The 22,704-nt window shown below is 45.1% G+C and overlaps 1 protein-coding gene across 1 annotated transcript in view; it reads left to right on the plus strand.

Annotated features, from left to right (window-relative positions):
• The window catches only part of LOC121290057 (myoferlin-like), a 119,648-nt gene that overhangs the window by 7,884 nt on the left and 89,060 nt on the right, over positions 1–22,704 (plus strand). The window contains exons 3-11 of the mRNA XM_041210213.1: positions 929–1,020; positions 4,872–4,980; positions 5,962–6,022; positions 7,733–7,887; positions 10,069–10,197; positions 11,963–12,025; positions 15,863–15,913; positions 18,569–18,599; positions 20,192–20,307. Of these exons, the coding sequence (XP_041066147.1) occupies positions 929–1,020; positions 4,872–4,980; positions 5,962–6,022; positions 7,733–7,887; positions 10,069–10,197; positions 11,963–12,025; positions 15,863–15,913; positions 18,569–18,599; positions 20,192–20,307 (807 nt within the window). The remainder of the gene's footprint in view (positions 1–928; positions 1,021–4,871; positions 4,981–5,961; positions 6,023–7,732; positions 7,888–10,068; positions 10,198–11,962; positions 12,026–15,862; positions 15,914–18,568; positions 18,600–20,191; positions 20,308–22,704) is intronic.

The raw sequence follows: 22,704 nt of genomic DNA on the forward strand, positions 1-22,704 counted from the left end.
GGTGTCGGTGTAGGGTGGTGGGGGGAGGGGTGTCGGTGTAGGGCGGTGGAGGGAGGGGTGTCGGTGTAGGGCGGTGGGGGGAGGGGTGTCGGTGTAGGGCGGTGGAGGGAGGGGTGTCGGTGTAGGGCGGTGGGGGGAGGGGTATCAGTGTAGGGCGGTGAGGGGGAGGGGTGTCGGTGTAGGGCGGTGGAGGGAGGGGTGTCGGTGTAGGGCGGTGGGGGGAGGGGTGTCGGTGTAGGGCGGTGGAGGGAGGGGTGTCAGTGTAGGGCGGTGGGGGGAGGGGTGTCGGTGTAGGGCGGTGGAGGGAGGGGTGTCGGTGTAGGGCGGTGGGGGGAGGAGTATCGGTGTAGGGCGGTGGAGGGAGGGGTGTCGGTGTAGGGCGGTGGAGGGAGGGGTGTCGGTGTAGGGCGGTGGGGGGAGGGGTGTCGGTGTAGGGCGGTGGAGGGAGGGGTGTCGGTGTAGGGCGGTGGGGGGAGGGGTGTCAGTGTAGGGCGGTGGGGGGAGGGGTGTCGGTGTAAGGCGGTGGGGGGAGGGGTGTCGGTGCAGGGCGGTTGGGGGAGGGGTGTCGGTGCAGGGCGGTGGAGGGAGATGTGTCGGTGTAGGGCGGTGGGGGGAGGCGTGTCGGTGTAGGGCGGTGGAGGGAGGGGTGTCAGTGTAGGGCGGTGAGGGGCAGGGGTGTCAGTGTAGGGCGGTGGAGGGAAGGGTGTCAGTGTAGGGCGGTGGGGGGAGGGGTGTCAGTGTAGGGCGGTGGAGGGAGATGTGTCAGTGTAGGGCGGTGGGGGGAGGGGTGTCAGTGTAGGGTGGTGGAGGGAAGGGTGTGCATTGTAGAGTGGAACAAGGAGGAATCAGCCTCCTTTCAGGCCCAGTTTCTGTTTGTGTTGCTATTATTAAAAACAGGTTGTCACCACTCCTCTTTTCAATCTTTTAGACACTGAGCTTTAAATTGAAAGGAAATCCTCTTGATGCCAGATCCTCTCTGCAGATTCATCTGAAAGGCAAAGACAGAAGTGGAAAGGGCAGGTAACATTATTCTGCACTTTGCGAAGAGGCTGCTCAACGTGTTAATGAAGGAATTCAGCGTGAAAATTGTTGGTTAAATGGTTTAAAACGTATACTAGAATTTAAAAACCCAAGGAGAATAGCCACTGTAAATTAGCAGTGATTTTCCAAACTCAGCAGCGATGATGTCCCCACATTCATATTCCGAATGGCCAAACAAAGTCATTAAAGAGTAGAATTCTCAGAGTTTGGCTGAGGAGAGAGAGCATGTAACATGAGATGCACTGGGGGTGTCAGGTTAGAAAAGTGCTTTAGAAGTGAGATGATGCCTGGTGGGAGTTGGTTCTTGTGGAGCATAAACACCACATGGACCAGTTAACATAAGAAACTGGAGCAGGAGTAGACCATTCGTCCCCTTGAGTCTGCTCCACCATTCAACAAGGTCATGGCTGATCTCCTGCCTCAACTCCACTTGCCCGTCCACTCCCCATATCCCTTGATTCTACGAATCCCTCTATCCCAGCCTTGAATGTATTCAACAATGGAGCAACCACAACCCTCTGGGGTAGAGAATTCCAAAGATTCACAACCGTCTGAGTGAAGAAATCTCTTCTTATCTCTCTCTGAAATGGTCGCCCTCTAATCCTCAGAGAGTTCTAGATTCAGGGGGAGATGGCGCCATAATGGTGATGATCCTGGACTAGTAATCCAAACCTCCATGCTAATGATCTGGGGACATGGGTTCAAATCCCATGACGGCAGCTTGTGGAATTTGAATTCAGTTAATAAGTTTTGAATATCAAGCTAGTATCAGTAATGGTCACCATAAAACTATCATTGATTGTTGTAAGAACCTATCTGGTTCACTAATGTCCTTTAGGGAGGGAAATCTGCCACCCTTACCCAGCCTGGCCTGCATGTGAATTCAGACCCACAGCAATGTGGTTGACTCTTAACTGCCCTCTGAAATGGCCTAGCTCGGTCAGTTCAAGGGCAATTAGGGATGGGCAACAAATGCTGGCCTTGCCAGCGACACCCACACCCCAAGGGGAAACAACTTTTCAGTGTCTACCCTGTGAAGCCCCTTCAGAATCTTGTTTCAATGAGATTGTCTCTCATTCTTCTCAACCCCAGAGAAAATAGGCCCAGTTTACTCAGCCCCTCATCATTGGGTAACCCTCGTATCTCAGGAACCAATCCAGTAAACTTTCACTGTACGGGCTTCAATGTAAGTATATCCTTCCTTAGATATGGAGGGTAAAACTGTGCACTGTACTCCAGGTGTGGTCTCACCAAAGTCCCAGATAATTATAGAAAGACTTCTTTGGGATAAATGGCCTGTTTCTGTGGTGCTCCTTTCTGCTGAGGGCAATCTCAGACTGTTGGCAGGCTCCCAGGGCTGGCGCAGCACGAGAGGGAGAACTGCAGCGTTCCCCCTGCCGGCATCCAGCACAAAGCCATCGCACATAAGGGACAAAGAGGGAAAGGAGAACGGACAGAACGTTTCTGAACCAGAAACATAAAATGACGGAAACACACCGGCGCCCAAAGAGAGGGAAGACAGTTTGCGAGCCAGACACTCCCAGCAGGATTGCATTTGCACAGGAGGCCTAGACACATTGTGCCAACCACCACCGCCCCCCCCCGCAACTTCCACCTCTCTGCAACCCCAACCACCAAATAAACACCTCTAAAAATAAGTCAGGTTCTTGTGGAGGGAAGAATAATGGCCAGTGCAGAAAGGAAAAATCTTCCATTGCCTTTACACCTCATCAGACCCCTCGAGCCATGTCACAGTGCTTCACAGCCAATGAATTACTTTGATGGTCAATGCCCTCGCTTTTTAAGGGAAACACATTTGCCATTTTGCGCACAGCAAGATCCCACGTACGGCAATAAGGTGAATGAGCAAGTCAGCCTGTCTTGGCAGTGCTTAAGGAGGAATGATGAGCAGGAGAACTGACAGCTGCAGCTTTGAATACCCCCGAAAGGATTGTTAATGTTCACACTGAATAGGCAGAGGGGGCCTATCTTTAATTTCTCATCCGAAGTGCAGCCTCATATGAATTAGGAGCAGGAGTAATGAATTTGGCCCCTCGAGCTTGCTCCGCCAGCCAATAAGATTGTGGCTGATCTGATTATGGTCTCAACTCCACCTTCTGCCTACCTCTGATAACTCTGTTATTCGTCAAGAACCTATCTACCTCTGCCTTAAAAACGTTCATTGATCTGGCCTCCACTGCCCTGTGGGGCAGAGAGATCCAAAGACTCACGACCCTCAGAGAAAAGATTTCTTCTCATCTCCTTCTTAAATGGGAGACCCCTTTTTTGAAACTGTGGCCCCCTAGTTCAAGTCTGTCCCACAATGGGAAACATGCTCAGTATCCACCCTGTCAAGTCCCCTCAGAATCTTCTATAGTTTAATAAGATCACCTCTCATTCTTTTAAACTCCAGTGAATAGAAGCCCAGCCTGTCCAGTCTTTCCTCATCAGATAATGTGCCCCACCCCCACCCCCAACCCAGGTATCAGTCATGTGAACATTGTCACATTCTGAAAATGGGATTACGTGGTGAAGTGGGGTTTGAACCTAGGCCCTATTGACTTTGTGGCATGAGTGTTTAAAAAAATATAGCCCGACCTTTCAAATCTGTTTATTTTGCATTCAAAATTATGAAAGGTTTTGGTAGAGTGGTTAGGGAAGAACTGGAGTGGCAGGAGGGACACAGATTTAAAATAATTGGCAAAAACAAATACAGGGGCAGCAAGTTATGACTTGGAATTCACTTTCTGAAAGAGTGGTGGAAGCAGATTGAATAGTAACCTCCAAAAGAGATTTGGATATGAACTTGAAAATAAAGACTTTGCAGGGCTAATGGGGAAAGACCAGGGAGAGTAGGTTAATTACATAGCTCTTCCAAAGGGCCGGCACAGGCATGATGGGCTGAATGGCCTCCTACTATGCTGTATCATTCAATTATTTTTGTTTTTATTCATCACGTGATGTGGGCGTCGCTGGCTAGGCCAACATTTATGGCCCATCCCTAATTGCCCTGGAGAAGGTGGTGGTGAGCTGCCTTCTTGAACCGCTGCAATCCTTGTGGTGTAGGTATACCCACAGTGCTGTTAGGGAAGGAGTTCCAGGATTTTGACCCAGCAACAGTGAAGGAACGGCGATATTTTTCCAAGTCAGGATAGTGAGTGGCTTGGAGGGGAACTTCCAGGTTGTGGTGTTCCCAAGTATCCGCCGCCCTTGTCCTTCTAGATGCTAGGGGTTGTGGGTCTGGAAGGTACTGTCTAAGGAGCCTAGGTGAGTTTCTGCAGTGCATCTTGTAAATGGTACCCACTGCTGCCATTGTGTGTCGGTGGTAGAGGGAGTGAATGTTTGTGGATGGGGTGCCAATCAATAGGGCTGCTTTGCCCTGGATGATTATCAAGCTACTTGAGTGTTGTTGGAGCTGCACTCATCCAGGCAAGCAGAGAGTGTTCTATCACACCCCTGACTTGTGCCTTGTAGATGGTGGACAGGCTTTGGGAAGCCAGGAGGTGAGTTATTCGCCGCAGGATTCCTAGCCTCTGATCTGATCTTATAGCCACCGTATTTATAGGCAAGTCCAGTTTAGTTTCAGGTCAATGGTAACCCCCAGGATGTTGAAAATGGGGGATTCAGTGATAGTAATGCCATTGAATGTCATGGGGCGATGGTTAGATTCTCTTTGTGACCCTTTGCCTGCCAGCCTAGAAAATAAACTTAGTTTCTATGTCCTGTTTTGAGTTGTCAGTGATGAAGGTAGTTAAGTGAATGAAATGGCACTGTGTTGAGTGATAATTTAACCCGTGGTGACTGGATTTTATCTTCCTTGTTCTCCACAGACCTCTTGGGTCCATCAACGTCCGGCTTGCCAATCTGGTTGGAGAGAAGAGCAAAAATGTGTCTTTTGTCAAAGTTCCTCTGCTGGATAAGAGGAAACAAAAAACGAAGGTGAGGTTGTTGTGGTGATGTAAATCTGATCTAGCTCTCTCCTGCCTGTACTCCGACCTTTCACCCACTACAAACCTGAGCTCATCCAAACTGTTGCGCCCCGTATCCTATCTTGCATCAAGTCCATTTCACGTCTCACCGCTGTGCTCGTTGGCTTGTATTGGCTTCCAATCCAGCAAAGCCTCGAGCTTAAAATTCTTCCTCTTGCGTTCAGACCACTCCATGGCCTTGCCCTTGCCTACCTCTGTAACCTCCTCCAGACCTCTGAGATTTCTGTGCTCCTCCAATTCGGGGTTTTGAACATCCCCAACTTCCTCTTTGTTATAATGATGTCAAGCCGGATGGTGAAGAATAATTCTAGACACAGGCCCTTTTCTTGATAGTAGGTTTAATCACAGAATGCAGCATTACTTATCTCTGCCTCTTACCTACCAACCCAGTGTCCCAGTAGTCCCTTTTTCTGATACTTAACTAATCAATACCCTCCAGCTATTTATCCTTAACCTTAACAATACAATTGACAGAACATAACGCTTCCCCACCCCCCCACCACCCCGCATCATTGGTGGCTGTGCCTAAAGCCTCCCTTAACCTTTCTGCCTTTGTACCTCCCTCTCACCTTTTTAGATGCTCCTTAAAACCTCCTTCTTTGATCGATATCATAGTCACCTGCCCTCATGACTCCTTTGGTGCCTCGATGTCACACTTTGCCTGATCAGACTCTTGCAAATCACATAAACTAAGCTTGGCTACGTTCAAAGCGCTGTTATATAAATGCAAGCTGTTGTTATGCAGCCCACCGTGACCAAGGGAGCCTTCTGCCAGCCTTGCATGAAAGACGGAGATTCGACGGGGCTGACAGAGGGTGACTAATGCTTGGATCTCGGCAGAATCCGGACTGGGGTGGGGCTGGGGATGAAGCAGAAACAGAACACTGGTGGGAATTTATGTATTTGCTTTTCACCTCCCCCTTGTTTTCAGAACACGCTCAGCTTCGAAATCTTCTATGAGCCACTCGTGGATAATAAAGAGAAGATGGAGAGTAAGTGAGACACTTGATAAAACATCTTTTTTTGTGAGTTTGTGTTAAGCAACAGTAATTGACCCTAATCTAAACCTGGCGATCACAGAGCAAGGCTGGTGTTGGGAAACTGTGACACTGGTCAATAAGATAGAGATGGCAGCATAAATTTGCGAGGAGGTGTCACTCGGATCAGCGACTGGAAACAGCAGTGAACGGATTTCAGCGCAGTTAAAGTGTGAGGTTGTCCATTTATGGACCAAAAAATGATAGACCTGAATCTTTTCAAATGGTCAAAAGTTACAAACTGGGATGACCCAACGAGCTTTAAGGGTCTGCAGAGAGCAGGTTTGGTCAGTGGCCCAAAAAGACATATTATGTGCTGTTATGACTCTGTGTACACAGATCACCAAAAGGTTAAAATCAGACACACGCACAAAAGAAAAAATCAAAAATGCTCATGAAAGTTAACCTTTTATAATTAGAGGTCAAGATGGTAAAGGATAGAGAATTTTGTTGCGGCTGGACAAAGCTCTGGTTAGGCGGTGAGGAAAGCTTACATAAGCTAGGTTCTTATTCCCTGGGTATCGAAGGTTGACGAGAGATTTTGTTGAGGGTTTTAGGATTCTGTAAGGAAGATTGATAGGGTAGATCAAGGGAAACTTTTTGCGCGGGTGAGGGAAGTCTAGGACAAGGGGACAGAACCTGAAGATCAGAGTTAGGCCATTCAGGGGAGAGGTAAGAAAACACTACTCCATGCAAAAGGGCGATAGAAGTCTGGAGCTCTCTCCTTCAAAAAGCTGCAGACGCTAGCTTGATCAATCATTTGAAATCAAGATTGATAGAGGGTATTGAGGGGGATGGAGGCAAGGTGGGTGGATGGAGTTAAGATACAGATAGTCTATGATCCCATTGAATGGTGGAAGAGTCTTGAGGGGCTAATTGGCCTCCTGTTCTGAGTTTGGTTATTGGACTACAGTAAAGGGACCTTGACTCTGCATCTAACCATGCTGTACCTCCCCTGGATGCCTCATGTGGGTGTGCAAAAACTGGAAAGCGCACAAAGGTGAGCCTATAAAGTTAATAAAAACAGAAAATGCTGAAAATACTCAGCAGAGTCTGGCAGTATCTGTGGAGAGAGAAACAGAATTAACATTTCAGGTCGATGATCTTTCATCAGAACTGGGAAAAGTCAGAGATGTAATAAGGTCTGAGCAAGGGGTTGGTGGGGGGTGGGTGTGGATGGTGCCTAGTTGAAAACTGAGGTGCTGTTCCTCAAACTTACATTGAGCTTGACTGGAACAGTACAGCAGGCCAAGGACAGAGATGTCAGTGTGAGAGCAAGTGGAGAACTAAACTGACAGGCCACCGGAAGCTGGGGGGTCATACTTGCACAAAGGTGTTCCTCAAAGTGGTCACCCAGTCTGCGGTCGGTCTGCCTTTTATGCTAGGCAAAGCTGGGGAGATTGGAGTGTTACTCTCAAACTTGTGCCTGTCTCAGGTGCCAGTCCTGTGGAAGTGCAGAGATCACCTAGCCATGACTGTGTCCCCTCCATCCCCCTGTTCCCTCTATTTTTAATGGTCACCTATCCACGTGAATCAACAATTCTGTCATCTGTGTGACACTGGATTTGTCACGAGCAAGAGTCGGAAAATTCCCTTTCCTTCTAATGGGAGGGGTGTGTGCGCGTGCGAGTCCTCCAGACAATACTCGATCTGTATTCCTCTCAGGCAAAGTGGGACGTCCAGAGCAGGAGGACTTCACAGACATTCCCAGATTACAAGAGCTTCCGTTGAGATCTCAATCTCCATCACCAGAAAGTGGCTCTGTCAAGGAAACAGCAAAGCTCGTGAGGAAGCTTTCAGACAAACCACAGGACTTCCAGGTAAAAGGGGGGGAAACTGTGTACGAAAACCAAGTGTGCCATCATGAATCATTCACCAATGCACAGTCTCCCAGTTGGTTACAATGACTTAGGTTCAAGGCTCTTCTGACTCCAGAGGCTGAGAATTTGAGGAACTGTGCAGGGAATATTGGATCCATCCTCCGATGGAAGCAACATAGCTGCTGCACTTGTCCTGTTTAGTCAGTTGGAAGAAAGATTGATCAGTTAGGGAAAGATTTTCAACTGAATGGTATCAGCTGAGACTTGGTTGTAACTAGATAATTCTATAATTGAGAGCCTTACATAGAGGGGCTGATATGATGGAATCAGCACCTAGTTATTAAGCATGCCATCACACTGTTTGAAGAGCAAGGTGCTTTCTCCGGTTGCCTTGGCCAACATTCATCCTTTAATCAATCAACCAGGTTAACTAGCTGTCTGTCCCACTTTGGAGTAACCAAGTGTTGCCTCAGCTGTACAGGGCCTGAGTGAGATCAGATCTGGAATACTGTGTAGTTTTGGTCCCTTCACTTAAAGAGGTATATATATGCATTGGAAACAGTCCACAGGAGGTTCACTTGTTTGATTACTGGGAATAAGGGGTTGGCTTACGAGAAAAGGTTGGACCTATACGCATTGGTGTTTAGAAGAATGAGAGGTGACCTTATTGACACATATAAGATTCTGAGAGGGCTTGACAGGGTGGATGCTGAAAGAAAGTTTTCCCTCACGGGAGAATCTAGAACTAGGGGGGACATAGTTTCAGAATAAAACATAGTTTCATAGTTTCTCCCATTTAAGATGTAGATGAGGGGGATTTGTTTTCTCTGAGGATCATTAGACTTTGGAAATTCCTGCCCCAGAGCGCAGTGGAGGTTGGGTCATTGAGTACATTCGCAGCTGAGTTGGACAGCTTTTTGATCAACAAGGGAGTCAAAGGTTATGCAGAAGAAGGCAGCAGAGTGGAATTAAGGCCACAATTCAGATCAGCCACAACCTTATTGAATGGAGGAGCAGGTTTGAGGGGTCGAATCATCTACTCCTGCTGCTATTTCTTAATTTTGTGTTGTTTCTGGGGGACTCCCTGCCAGAATAGCTGCTGCTTTCACCCTCCAGCAGGACAACAGGCATCTGAAACTAACCTGTTCTGTGAGGTGCTGTGCGGCGCTCGCTACAGTAACGCGCTGGTGAATATTGTGAGGTCCTGGGCAGGCTATGTGTGCAACTAGCCAGTGAAGCTCCACATTGGCACTGTGATCTTGCAATTACCTTGTTTCATCAAAGTAGGATCTGTTAGCTTTTGGTTAGAACCTGAGACTATTTTTTTTTAGCTCAAAGAAAACAGAAAAATGGAAGGGTTTTGATAGAGTAAATAAGGAGAAACTTTCCACTGTCAGGAGGGTTGATAGCCAAAGAACACAGACTTAAGGTATTTCCAGTGAGGAGCTGAGGAAACATTTTATTAAGTGATTGTTTATAGTATGTTAATTATATTGTTAAGATAACATGGGTGAAGGGCATTGTTTAATTAAGTGCTTTGAGCACGTAAAAATAGGGGACTCTACCCTTCTTCTGTGACATTGGCCAGGTCTCCTTAGAAAGGGAGCATACAGTGTCCACTGGCACGCTTGAGGCCTTCTGTGATTGGGGGCTGGAATGCATCATTGATCTCCAAAATAACATTTTGCTTTAGTTTGTTAAGTTTCCTTTAAATCCTCATCCTTTCATTACAGAGTCCCTTTAAGAGGCTGTCAATGTGGTTAATTCACTTATTTTGATTTGTTTATCTGGCTAATTTCACAGGTGCTCGGAAGAGTATAAATAGGGGACAGCTGGGACACTGGTGTGTAAGGAGAGCTATGAGACTGAATAAAGTCGATAAACTCTCCCAGTAAAGAAAAGCTCCATGTTTTGCTTTTGACTTCACCAATCGGCTTGGATTCTGTTAACAGTGAGTTGTTGTGACCTGGAATGCACTATCTGAAAGGGTAGCGGAAGCAGATTCAATAGGAACTTTCAAAAGGAAATTGGGCAAAAGGAAAACTTTTACGGTGTTATATGGGAAAAGAGCAGGAGTGTGGGATTAATTGAACAACTCTTTCAAAAAGTTGACAGGCATGATGGGCTAAATGGCTGTATGATGCTAGAAAGGAGAGAGTTGTGACATTTCCTTGTTATTAGGTTCGAGTCCGGATTATCGAGGGCCGCCAGCTACAAGGCGCCAATATCAAACCTGTGGTGAAGGTGTACGTGGGGGACACTGTTTTCCGAACCAGAATCAAACGGGGAAACAACCCTGTCTTTGATGAGGTAAGGGGCACTGTCGTAATGCTGCAGAAAATGAATCGCAAGTATCTTGGATGGATAGATAGATACATAGATAATTGGTTTATTGAAAAATCATCGTGACGGCAAGTGCTGAATTGTGATGAAGGTACAAGTGAAACAAGTAATCATAATAACATTGTTATAGACAATCATTAAAATAAAAATCAGGTATAAGATAATGAAAAGTTTGTACAATTATGAACATTTGAGTATAAAAATAATCACAATACATTATAAAATGCAGGTCTCATTAATTTACAGAATCGAAATGAAAGGTCTGCATTTTGTATTAAAGCCCATTGATCATATGTTGTCAGGTTTTGTTCTTTAAATTCTCAATCATTGACATACTATTTGTGATGTTTATAAAATAGGGTACTGTGCTGTCTCGTCGTCTGTTTGTACTATATCTTATTTACAGATTGCTGCCTTTTCTCCTCACTTCCGTCGCACATATATTTTCATGTGGGTGTGGTAAAGTAGAGTGGTGATGGGAGGTGGGATTCAAGAGTTTTCTAGCATAGTCCTGACAGAGCTTTTCCCATCTTTCAGCAAGGGAGCTCATGTTCAGTTGTTTGTGTCAGACTAGCTTTGGTACGCGTTACCTAGGATCAGTTTCAGCGCTCGTTCCTGTATGCTTTTGGAAAGCTGTTACCAGACTGGTGACAGTGGTCACACTGAGGAGCCAATAAAACTAGGCATAAACAGATGTCCAAAGTGGGTTGAGGGGAGATCTAGCCAATGTCAATTAGGGGATTCACTTGCTTCACTATCGTCTGGTGAGGGGAGTCCAGAAGAAGGGGGTCATAACATTAAAATTAGAGCTAGACCATTCGGGGATGATGCAAAGATGTATTTGTAGCACAGAAAGGTTGTGAAACTCTGGAACTCCCTCTCCTCCAAAAGTATGAGCATCAACTGAGATAGACGTTGTTGAGTGATGGTGTAAGGAACTTGGACATGATAAATAAGTCAACAGCAAGAAAGTCAAACTGCAGCAAAGTGGAAAGATTTATTAAACATAAAATAAAGCTTAGTAAACTAGGCAGTAATTAACTCAGTGTAACAGGTTATACTTCCCTTCTTTCGGCATTGGTCAACTTAAAAACCAAAACTGGATTTCTCTTGTAGGCTTCTTAACCTCTTGTAGTTTCTTCAGACTTCTGTACCCTGTTTGGGCTTCTTGGAGAAAGCAACGGAAAACTATTGGCTGCTCAAGCTCCGGGTAGTTTAAAAAAGGCACAAGGCTTAGACATATTCCTTTTGTTAGCAGACAACAGGCCCCTTTTCTTTGAATGTATGTCACTTGTAGCAAGTGGAAATGAGCCACATTACAAGCTCAACTGATTATCTTAAATTGGTTGTTTGTGTTAGCGAACTCAGGATTGTTCAGCAGTGCTGCCCAATCACGGAATCACTCATGGGTTCTCCACTATTTTCTACCTCCACTGGCCAATAATACATGTTGGAATTCTTATAGCTCCACACGCTATTAGATTGGCCTGATCAGCAATCTTGTAAATAGGGCCCAAATCCATGGCGACACCTCGGCCAATCAGAGTAGACTTGCCAATCAATCTGTACCCTTTTCTCCTGCGGTATAAATTGTTGTGATTGTTTAAAATTTGGCATTCTTGCATTTGTCCTGTGGAGTACAAAATGAAAAGCTTCTGCAACATGTCTCACTTTTCAGCGATGTTCCCGTCCTGTATTACCAAGCGACTAATGCTGCTTTTCCATTTGGCAGATTTTCTTCCAGAATTTTCAGAAACTCCCAAGTGAGGTCTTCAACACACTTATACACCTACAGGTACGCTAACACAAGGTTTGAACTGCTCTTGGTTTACAGTTGGTTTACAGTATTTTGCTTCAGTCTTCACTCTAGATGATACAAATAACGTCCTGGAAATGGCTGTAAATCAGAAAATGGAAGGGAGAGAGGAACTCGGGAAAATTCCCATCACCAGGGAAGTGGTATTGAGCAAATTGTTGGGACTGCGGGCTGACAAATCCCCAGGTCCAGATGGACTTCACCCTAAGGCCTTGAAAGAAGTGGCTAGTGAGATAGTTGATGCACTGGTTTTAATTTTCCAAAATTCCCTAGATTCAGGGAAGGTTCCATTAGATGGGAAAATAGCAAATAATTATTCAAAAAGAGAGGGAGACAGAAAGCAAAAAAACTATAGGCCAGTTGGCCTAACATCTGTCATAGGGAAAATGCTAGAAGCTATTATTAAAGATGTTATAGCAGGACACTTAGAAAAATTCAAGACAATCAGGCAGAATCAACATGGTTTTGTAAAAAGGAAATCATGTTTAGTCAATTTATTAGAGTTCTTTGAAGGAGTCACATGGGCTGTGGATAAAGGTGGATTTACTACACTTAGATTTCCAGAAGGCATCTGATAAAGTGCCACATCAGAGGTTATTGCAGAAAATAAAAGCTCATGGTGGAGGGATAGAAGATTGGCTAGCTAACAGGAAACAGAGAGTAGGCATAAATGGGTCTTTTTTGGTTGGCAGGATGTGATGAGTGGTGTGCCACAAGGATCAGTGCTGGAGCCTTAACTTTTTACAATTTATATAAATGACTTGGATGAAGGGACCAAAGGTATGGTTGCTAAATTTGCTGGCAACACAAGGATAAGTAGGAAAGTAAATTGTGAAGAGGACGTGAGGAGGCTACAAAGTGACATAGGTAGATTAAGTGAGTGGGCGAATATCTGGCAAATGGAGTATACTGGAGCAAAATGTGAAATGGTTCATTTTGGCAGGAAGAATAAAAAGGAAGCTTATTATCTAAATGGCGAGAGATTGCAGAGCTCTGAGATTCAGAGGGATCTGGGTGTCCTAGTGCATGAATCACAAAAGGTTAGTATGCAGGTACAGCAAGTAACTAGGAAAGCTAATAGAATGTTATTGTTTAATGGAAGGGGAATTGAATACAAAAGTAGAGAGGTTATGCTTCAGTTATACAGGGCACTGGTGAGACCACATCTGGAGTACTGTGTATAGTATTGGTCTCCATATTTAAGAAAAGATGTAAATGCATTAGAAGCAGTTAAGAGAACGTTTAATAGACTAAAACCAGGAATGGGCAGGTTGTCTTATGAGGAAAGGCTGGACAGATTAGGCTTGTATCCACTTTAGATATTTAGAAGAGTAAGAGGTGACTTGATTGAAACATAAAAGATCCTGAGGGCTCTTGACAGGGTGGATGTGGTGAGGATATTTCCTCTTGTGGGAGAATCTAGAACTAGGGGTCACTGTTTAAAAATAAGGGGTCGCTCATTTAAGACAGAGATGAGGAGAAATATTTTCTCTGAGTTGTGAGTCTTTGGAACTCTCTTCCTGAAAAGGTGGTGGAAGCAGAGCCTTTTAATGTTTTTAAGGCAGTGCTAGATCGATTCTTGATTAACAAGAGGTGAAAGGTTATTGGGGGTAGGCAGGAGTGTGGGGTTGAGGTTACATTCAGATCAGCCATGATCTAATTGAATGGTGGAGCAGGCTCGAGGGCTGAGTGGCTTACTGCTGCTTATAATTCGTATGCTCACCTGTATTTATGTTCACTCATCCCCTGTGAATGGGATGTCAGATTGACACACCCGCAAAGTTCACACGTTTGATTGTGCCCCATGAACTCATCTTTCCTGGGATTGCTATTGGTTTACCCCAGGGCTAGGGAGGGAGAACAAAAACCGACTGGGTTCCTGCTTTTGCTTCTTGAGAGGGTGTGGAGAAGATTTACCAGAATGGTTCTAGGGATGAGAGATTTTAGCTACAAGGTTGAGTTGGAGAAGCTGGGGTCTTTCTCCTTGGAGCAAAGGAGATTGAGGGGAGACTTGATAGAGGTGGACAAGATCCTGACAGGTTTGGATAAGGTAGACAAAGAAAAACTGTTCCCATTAGCTGATGGTACAAGGATTTGGTGACACAGATTTAAGGTTTTGTTGGGGAGATGTGAGGAAGAATCTTTTTACACTTTGGAGAGGTGATGACTTGGAACTCACTGCCCACAAGAGGATTGGAAGCAGAGGTGATGAATAATTTCAGAAGAAAATTGGATGGACACTTGAGGGGAACAAACTTGCAGGATTACAGGGATAGAGCGGGGCATTGGGACTGACTGGATTGATCAACAGAGAACAGGCATGGACTCGATGGGTCAAATGGCCTCCTTCTTTACCATTATGACTCTATGACCCTGACCTATTGAAGCAGGGTTAGGAGAGTTGGAAAGCTGGTTGCTGACTCACTCTCACATTAAGTCAGGATCCACCCCGTTGAACTTCGAGTGAAGGATTGGGTTCAGTTGTGATTCCTTTCACAGCTGACCAGCCTGCTAACTTGCTGTCTGGCCTTGCAGCTAAAGAATCAACACTGGGATGATGTATCAGAAAGTGGCTGACATTGTCTACCTCAGTTGTTTAAAATGATAATAGGATTTGGTAGGGTAGGTAGAAAGAAACTATTTCCTCTGGTTTGGGAATCCATTGCAAGAGGATATTACCTTAAAATTCTTTGCATAGAATGGAAATCAGGAACTGTCGCCCCTAAAAGCATCATTGAAGCTTTCAAGACTTAACACCGATAGATTCTATTGAGAATCACAAGGGCTATTGGAAAAAAAATGGGGAAATGTTGAGGTGTAGATCTAACAGAATGACAGTGTAGATTGGAGGGGCTGAATGGCCTCCTCTTGTCTCTAGTCAGGAGGGCTAGTGTAAATAGGCAGAAACTGTTTTCAGTGATAATTGGGTCGGAGACAGATTTAAGGTGATTGGCAAAAGAACCAGGTAGGAGATGAAGATTTTGGTATTTTTCTCAACAGTGAGTGGTTACAATCTGGAATGGGCTGCCTGAAAGAGAAATGGAAGCAGATTGAGCATTAATTTTCAAAAGGGAATTAAATAAATACTTAAAAATCAAAAATGTGCAGGGCCATGGACTAAGAGGAGGGGGGATGGGATTAATTGGATAGCTCTTTCTAAGAGTTGGCACAGAAATGATGGGCTGAATGGTTCCAGGGATGTGCTGCAAGAGTTTATGACTTGTATAGTTTGAAGAGGGCACCAGCGTTCTGTATTGTTACATCTGGATGAACTGTAACTCCATGTTGTGTGTAGAAATAAAAAAAAGTAAAACCCCTCATCCCCTGTTTGTCTATAAATTCCTGGGTCTGTATTTATAATGGGAATTACCTATGTAAACTTGTCACACTGTAATTAAACCTTCCCCGCCAGTAATGGCACTCTGTTGCATCTCTCAGCTGGTCTGTGCTGCAGAGAAACTCTTTTGTTCCAACCAACTCCGCTTCCTACGTTTCTGTCCATTCTGCTAATTAATCACAAATAATATGAAATTAAAAGTGCTTTTTGCAGAAGTAGGGATGGAATGTGCAACGGTGACTGAATTATGTGTGCATGCCTTGGATGGATTATAACTTGCCCTCTGGCATATTTGGTCTGTATCTCCTAAGTAAAGTCCCAGCAAGAGGTCCAAATGTTCTCTTTCGCTGAGTATACGGTGAGACAAGAGAGTCCTGCTTTCTGTTTACATCAGGTACAGAGCTGAGTATCGCTAGCTCTTTAGGTGGGAGTGTAGTCATTGCTTATTGTCCTCATGGATTGTTCCCTTTCTTCTAAAGGTGTTAAATTCGCACTCACTTCGAGCAGATTCCATGATTGGCGTTTTCAAGGTGAGTCTTTTCACATCAACTTGAGCCCTCACATGTTTCAGGTACAGTATAAATTGTTAACAAAAATGCCTTAACGTTTAGACTGTCCAGTGGGAATGTTAATATGCACAGTAAATTTGTTTACAATGCTGCCCTGGGTCACCATACAAAAGGAGTCTTGTAAGATTTAAAGGAACATGGGGAAAGGGCAGAAGAATGAGACTAAATGGGCAATTCTTTCAGAGAGCAGGCACAGATATGATGGACAGAATGGCCTGCACACCTTGCTGTTAACCCTTGTGGCACTGTGTTGGAAGGTGCTGTGTCAGACAGTGAAAACAGCAAAACGTTAGAGATGCTGCAAGTCGGAAATAGAAATGAAAATGCTGGAAACCCTCAGCAGGTCAGGCAGCATGTGTGGAGAGAGAAACTGAGTTAACATTTCGGGTCACTGACCTTTCCTCAAAAGAGCGAAAATGGCTGTTGTCTTTCATATGCAATAAAAACTGAAAATGATGGAACTGTCCAGCAATGTCTGCAATTCGAGAGGCAGTAGAATAAGGAAGAACATGCATTTCTGTAACCCCTTTCCAAACCTTCAAGGTTTTTGCAACTGATGAAGTATTCGGAAGCGTACTCGCTGTTGTAATATCGATCTAAGTGTACACTGTCCACCAGAATTGCAGCCAGATTGCTTGTCTCTTTACAGGTGATGTTGAGCTTTTCTCTCAGTTTTCTCGATTTTCTATTTCGACTTCCTCATTTTTATCTCCAGGCATTTTGTACGACTTGTTTTCTAGGCCAGTTAAACCTGTATAACAGTGACTCAATTCACCCAGTTGGCCTATGCCAGAGAAATTCATCATTGCCTCCAATGTGCTAGCTCAGCCTTCGACTAACTGAGAAAAATAGTATTTGAGGACCAGGATCTCAAACCTGAGACTAAGGTAATGGCAGCAATGATCGCTGTGCTCCTGTATGCTTTGGAGATTTGGACAACCTAAAGCAGGCACCTCAAGGCAATGGAGAGGTACAAATTCTGTGGCAAAAGAGGCGGTCCAACAGCAGCATCCTGTCCCAAGCCAACTTGCCCAGTATCAAGGCACTAATCACTCAAAACCGGCTCCACTGGGTGGGACACGTCACTCGTACGCCTGACATCAGAATCCTGAAGCAACTGCTCTACTCAGAACCCGGTCCAACAGGAAGACAGCAGAAACACTTTAGGGATGTCCTCAAAGCATCCCTGAAGAGGTCAAACACCCTCACCGACTCATGGGAGACTCTGGCTTGTGACCGACCAAAATGGAGAAGGCTCATTTGGGAAGGCAGTGAACACATTGAGAGACTTCACCAGGAATGTGCAGAGGTGAAGTCGAGGTGTTGATCTACCCAACCCTTCAAGCACCACCTGCGCCATATGTGGCAGAATCTGCAGATCACACATTGGACTTAGCAGCCAACTCAGAACCCGTTGGACCCGAGTCATCCTCGATTCCGTGGGAGATCTGAAGAGGCTGCTTGTTCTCTTTCCTCAGTTTAAAGAAGAGCAGAGCTGAGCTCTGGTGTGACTGTTTTGGATTACATCAGAAAAAATTGCAGGATTGAGAGCAGTTCATGTTTAAACTGCTGCTCACTTGCACATGAGGATCCCAGGCGATGACTGCAAAGGATGGGGAATGCATAGAAGGATTTCAGTAGTGTACTGGGTGCGTGCAGAACAAATCTCGTGGAAATACCAATAATTTCAGATTGGAAGAGACACTCCGGTCTTGTGGCTCAGTGGGTAGCGTCACTGCCTCTGAGCCAGAAGCTCCGGATTCAAGTCCCACTCCACAACTTGATGGCCAAGGAAGGTGGGTTCATAACATGGCCAGACAGATTGAGTATCAACTTGCAAATCTTTTGAACACACTCTCCAATGGCTGGCATAAGAGCAGGGGAGATCCCTGGTCAGCCATGTGATGGAAGGAAATTGGAGTCTCTACTATCGCTACCATAGCTCCAGACTACAACAGGCATCTAAAAGTGCTTGTTGCCATAGCAACTTGGATTCCTTGAATGTAATGTAACTTACCCCCACCACCTCTTTATTAGGTGATCCCTGTTCCAAATCATCAAAACAACCAGAAATCCAACAATCTCGAGGGAGAGAACCACTTCCTGATTAACTACATTCATGTCATAGCCTACATTTCTCTAAAGTGTAATGCCCCAGCCCTTTGAGCTGACTAAGGTTACATTCACTGCATGGGGGCCTTGATTTTGCACTCTTGTTTCTGAACCTGGAGGCGAGAGTGTGTGACCACTACGTCATGGCTGACACATAAATGATATGTACATTCATATATAGCCCCTTGTCACTTCAAAACACTAGAAAGAAATTGTTTTCTCTCTTAGTTTTTTGTTTTTTTCTCTTTGTTTAATTCACACAGCAACTAGCTCATAGATGGCAAAGATTTTTTAATGTAAATAAACCTGATTAAAGGTCCAGTATGCAATTTGTTGGTGTTTTGAAGGAGGAATGTTGGCCAGGCCATGGGGAACTAACTGAACAATGTCATGAATTTTTACATTGCAATGCCCCATTTAGTGCAACCTCATAGGAACTTTGCAAACCTTTACACCCTGATTTAGCAAACATTTTTATGAACTTTGCAATATCTTCTGTTACAGCTGGACATTGGCTCTGTCTATGATCTTCCAGGTAAGTGATGTTACCGCCATTCCGTGCAACATAATATATTACGTAACATAATATATATAATATATACAATAACACAATATAATATATACTTTGTGGGCTGTCAGAGAGGGACTGACTCGGGGCTAATGGTTTAAATTATAAGGACAGGTTGCATTGACTAGGCTTGTATTTCTTTGAGTATAGAAGATATAAGGGTGATCAATTTGAGGAAAGGTTAGGCTTATTCTCATTGGAGTTTAGAAGAATGAGAGGAGATCTCACTGAAACATGTAAGATTCTTTGGGGACTTAACAGGGTAGATGCTAAAAGGATCTTTCCCCTCAGGGGGGAATCTAGAACTAGGGGCAGAGTTTCAAAATAAGAGATTTAAGACAGGAGGAATTTCTTCATTCTGGATTCTCTACCTCAGAGGTTTGTGAAGGCTGGGTCATTGAACATATTCAAGACTGAGTTAGACAGATTTTTGATTTGCAAGGGAGCCATGGGACAGGTGGGAAAGTGCCCACAATCAGATCAGCCATGATCTTATTGAATAGCGGAGCAGCTTGCAAGTTCTTATGTTCTTATGTTGGTGTATAAGATGGTTAAGGACATTAAGATGGAGAGAAACTATTTCTTGCGGTTGACAGGGTCGAGAACAAGGAGGCATAACCTTAAAGTAGGACCAGGCCACTCAGGGGTGATGTCGAGAAGCCTTCCTCACACAAAGGGTAGTGGAAATGTGGAACTCGCTTCCAAAATTCTTTTAATCCTTTTAAGGTAGTCAATTGGAAATTTTAAAACTGAGAGAGCATTTGTTTTTAGGTAAGGGTATGTACCCAAGGTAGTTACAGATCTGAGGAGTTATTTGATAGAGGTCTTTAAGACTATAAAGGATTTGATTGGGTAGATGTAGCGAAGATGGCTGGGTGTGGGGCGGGGGGGGTGGGGGGGTTCCAAAAGTTAGGGACCATAAAAAATAAAATTGTCACCAATAAGGAATTCAGGTGAATCTTCTTAAACAAGAATTTTAATTTAAGATTATTAGTTGAGCTCACAATGTGGCTTACTTACTCTTGTTAGAAGCTACACATATTCACATACAGGGACCTGTCTTTTGCAGACAAAAGGAACATGTCCAGGCATTGTATCTTTGTTTTTGAATTAGACAAAAGGGGGACAATAGTTCCCTGGTGCATTTGCCATGGCAACACCTCGACCAATCTGAGTCGATTTACCAACCAATCAACACCCTTTCCTTATGTAGTTTAAATTGTTGTTCCCTTTGAAATTTGGCATTCTTGTGTCTGTCCCATTCAGTGCAAGACGAAAAACTTGTACAGCATGTCTCTTTTCAATAATAAACAAAGATTTGTTAAAATGTGGAACTTGCTACACAAGGGAGTGTTTGAGGAGAATAGCATAGATGCATTTCCAAGGAAGATAAATAAACATGAGGGAGAAGGGGACAGAAGGATAGGCTAATTGGGGTTAATTGAAGTAGATTGGGAGGAGGCTTGTGTGCATAAGATCTAGCATAGAGTAATTGGATTGAATGGCCTAATCCTTGTTCTGTGAATTCTATGCAACGCTATAACGGTGTTCTGTCACAGATCACGCAGTGTTACGGAAATGGCTCCTCCTGTATGAGCCAGATGATATGCATGCATTGGCCAAAGGCTACCTGAAAGTCAGCATCATCGTCCTGGCAGCGGGTGACGAGGCACCGGTGAGCGCAACCAAATTTTTTTTCAGTCTATCTACGATTGGTTCCTTAAGAGTTGACTTGTGGGGGCTCAGATAAAGAATTTGCTTTAATATCCCTCCTTTACCCAATCTCCGCTCTCCCAAAGCACTTTACAGTCAATGAATGGCCTTTGAAGTGTCACCGCCGTTGTAATGTTGGAAGGGGTACAGTTGAGGCCCTTGTTTTAATGTCTATCTAGTAAATGGCACTCCCAACACCGCTGCACTCCCTCAGCACTGCACTGGAGCATTAGCCTAGATTATGGGCTCTCGTGGGGTTTGAACCCATGACTTTCTGTCTCAGAGGTGAGAGTGCTACTTGCTGAACCATGGCTGTCAGCTTATGTCAGCCAGTGACAATTCAAGAGGTCATCCATAGGGCAGGTGGATGCACTGCTCCCCTGACCCCAACCAGCATCATAAGGGCAACCTGAGCACAATTTACCTCATTGGACTCTCAGCACAGTGGGGGATTGAATCTCTGCCTGCATCCCTTGACCATGTGGATTGAGGCCCAAGTGAAAAGCCACACAGCAATCCTTCCCTTTCCTATCCTTCCCCCGTTACCTCCCTCTCTCTCCATAGAGCATTAACTCCCATACTAGGGCACAGGACTGCTTACTAACTCCCCTCACCTTCCCTGTCTCCATTATGCATGATTGATGGGCTGTGTGACTGGGGAGAACACAGAGCTGGGTCTAACCCCCTGATCCTGCCCAACCTCCATCTTTTTTGTTCTTTTTTCTTTCATGGGATGTGGGCATTGCTGGCAAGGCCAGCATTTGTTGCCCACCCCTAATTGCTCTTGAACTCTTGCTAGGCCATTTAAGAGTCAACTATATTACTGTGGGCCTGGAGTCACATGTAGTCCAGAGCAGGTATGGTCAGCAGATTTCCTTCCCTAAAGGACATTAGTGAACCAGATGGGTTTTAGCAACAATCGATGATAGTTGTCATGGTCACCATTACTGAGACTAGCTTTATATTCCAGCTTTATAACTGAATTTAAATTGCACCAGCTGTTGTGGTGGGATTTGAACCTGTGTCCCCAGAGCATTAGACTGGGCCTTTGGATTACCAGTCCAGTGACATTACCACTATGTCACTGTCTACCCAACTGGGCATTTCCAAAAAGGCACCATTGCAAGTTGATTAACAATGGCAGCACTGGGTGATTAACCCTGTCCCAAGACTGGGTATGACACCAAACTGTAACACCCCACTTCCATCAGCAAGCTTAGCTCAGACTAGGAGTGGAACTTGTGGCCTGTCCATTCTGTGAGATGCTGGGATCAAGACTTCAACTTGTAAGCTGTCACTTCAAAATGCTTGTTGTCAAATTGGCAGTTGTTTCACCAAGTGGCAAGACATTTGAGCACACTGATAACTCCTCATGCTCAGAGGCATCTGACCCTAGGAGAAGTTGGAGTTGTTGGGAAGGGTACAGGTTGTGGTGAGGCCAGTGACAATGGCTTCAGTCTTTCCAATGATTTGCTGGAGGGAATTGTGCCACATCCAGGATTGGCATCAGACAAGCAGTCTGACAACACAGAGGCTGACAGAGGGGTCGAGAGAGGTGGAGTTGAGTGCTTGCGAGTGGCATCAAGGGCAGTGTGTAGATGAGGAAGAGGAAAGGGCCTCTGGAGATAACGGTGACAGGAGTGTAAGAAAAGCCTGTGCTGGAGATGTTCTGGCTGCCATCAAATAAGCAAGCATGGGCCAGTCCTACTAAGTTGCTCAGCAGAGCTGCAGTGTTGGAAGAGGATAGCGTAATCGACCGTGTCAAAGGCTACAGAGAAGTCATGCAGGGTTAATGTACCATTGCCATGGACACTGTCATCTGTGGCTTCTGTGTGGAGCCTGACTGGAGAGTCCCGTACAAGGAGTTAGTTGCACGAGCGATAACATTTGGGCAACAACAGATTCACAATTTGGAGGGGAATGAGAGGTTGGATGGGAGGTGGTAGTTGGCAAGAATAGGGTAGGCTTTTTGAGGAGGCTGTGGCAGTGATGACTTTGAAGGGGGAATGGACGAGTTGCTGAGGAGAGAATGATTAGCGTGGAAGGGAAAATGGGCGGCCAAGCACTTTAGAGGTGGGAGGTTGGTCTCAAGGACAAGATGAGCTCAGAGTGAGAACATGGAGTAAGCTGAAAGAAATGGGAGACAGTTGGGGGAGATTTTTCAAGGGGTGGGTGTAGTAGGAGGTGAGTTTGGAAGGGGATAGGGAATGTGCGAGAGAAATGGAGTTGCTCCAGTCACTGATTGATTGCCACTATAAGATTAGAGAGGCAACAGGAGGTGGTAAGATGAAGAGGGTGGCTGTGAATATGCATGAGCGATTACGAGGAGGGAGAAAGATGCTTTACTTTTCACTGCCAG

Source organism: Carcharodon carcharias, chromosome 17 (assembly GCF_017639515.1).
Source record: "Carcharodon carcharias isolate sCarCar2 chromosome 17, sCarCar2.pri, whole genome shotgun sequence".
Taxonomy (NCBI): Eukaryota; Metazoa; Chordata; class Chondrichthyes; order Lamniformes; family Lamnidae; genus Carcharodon; species Carcharodon carcharias.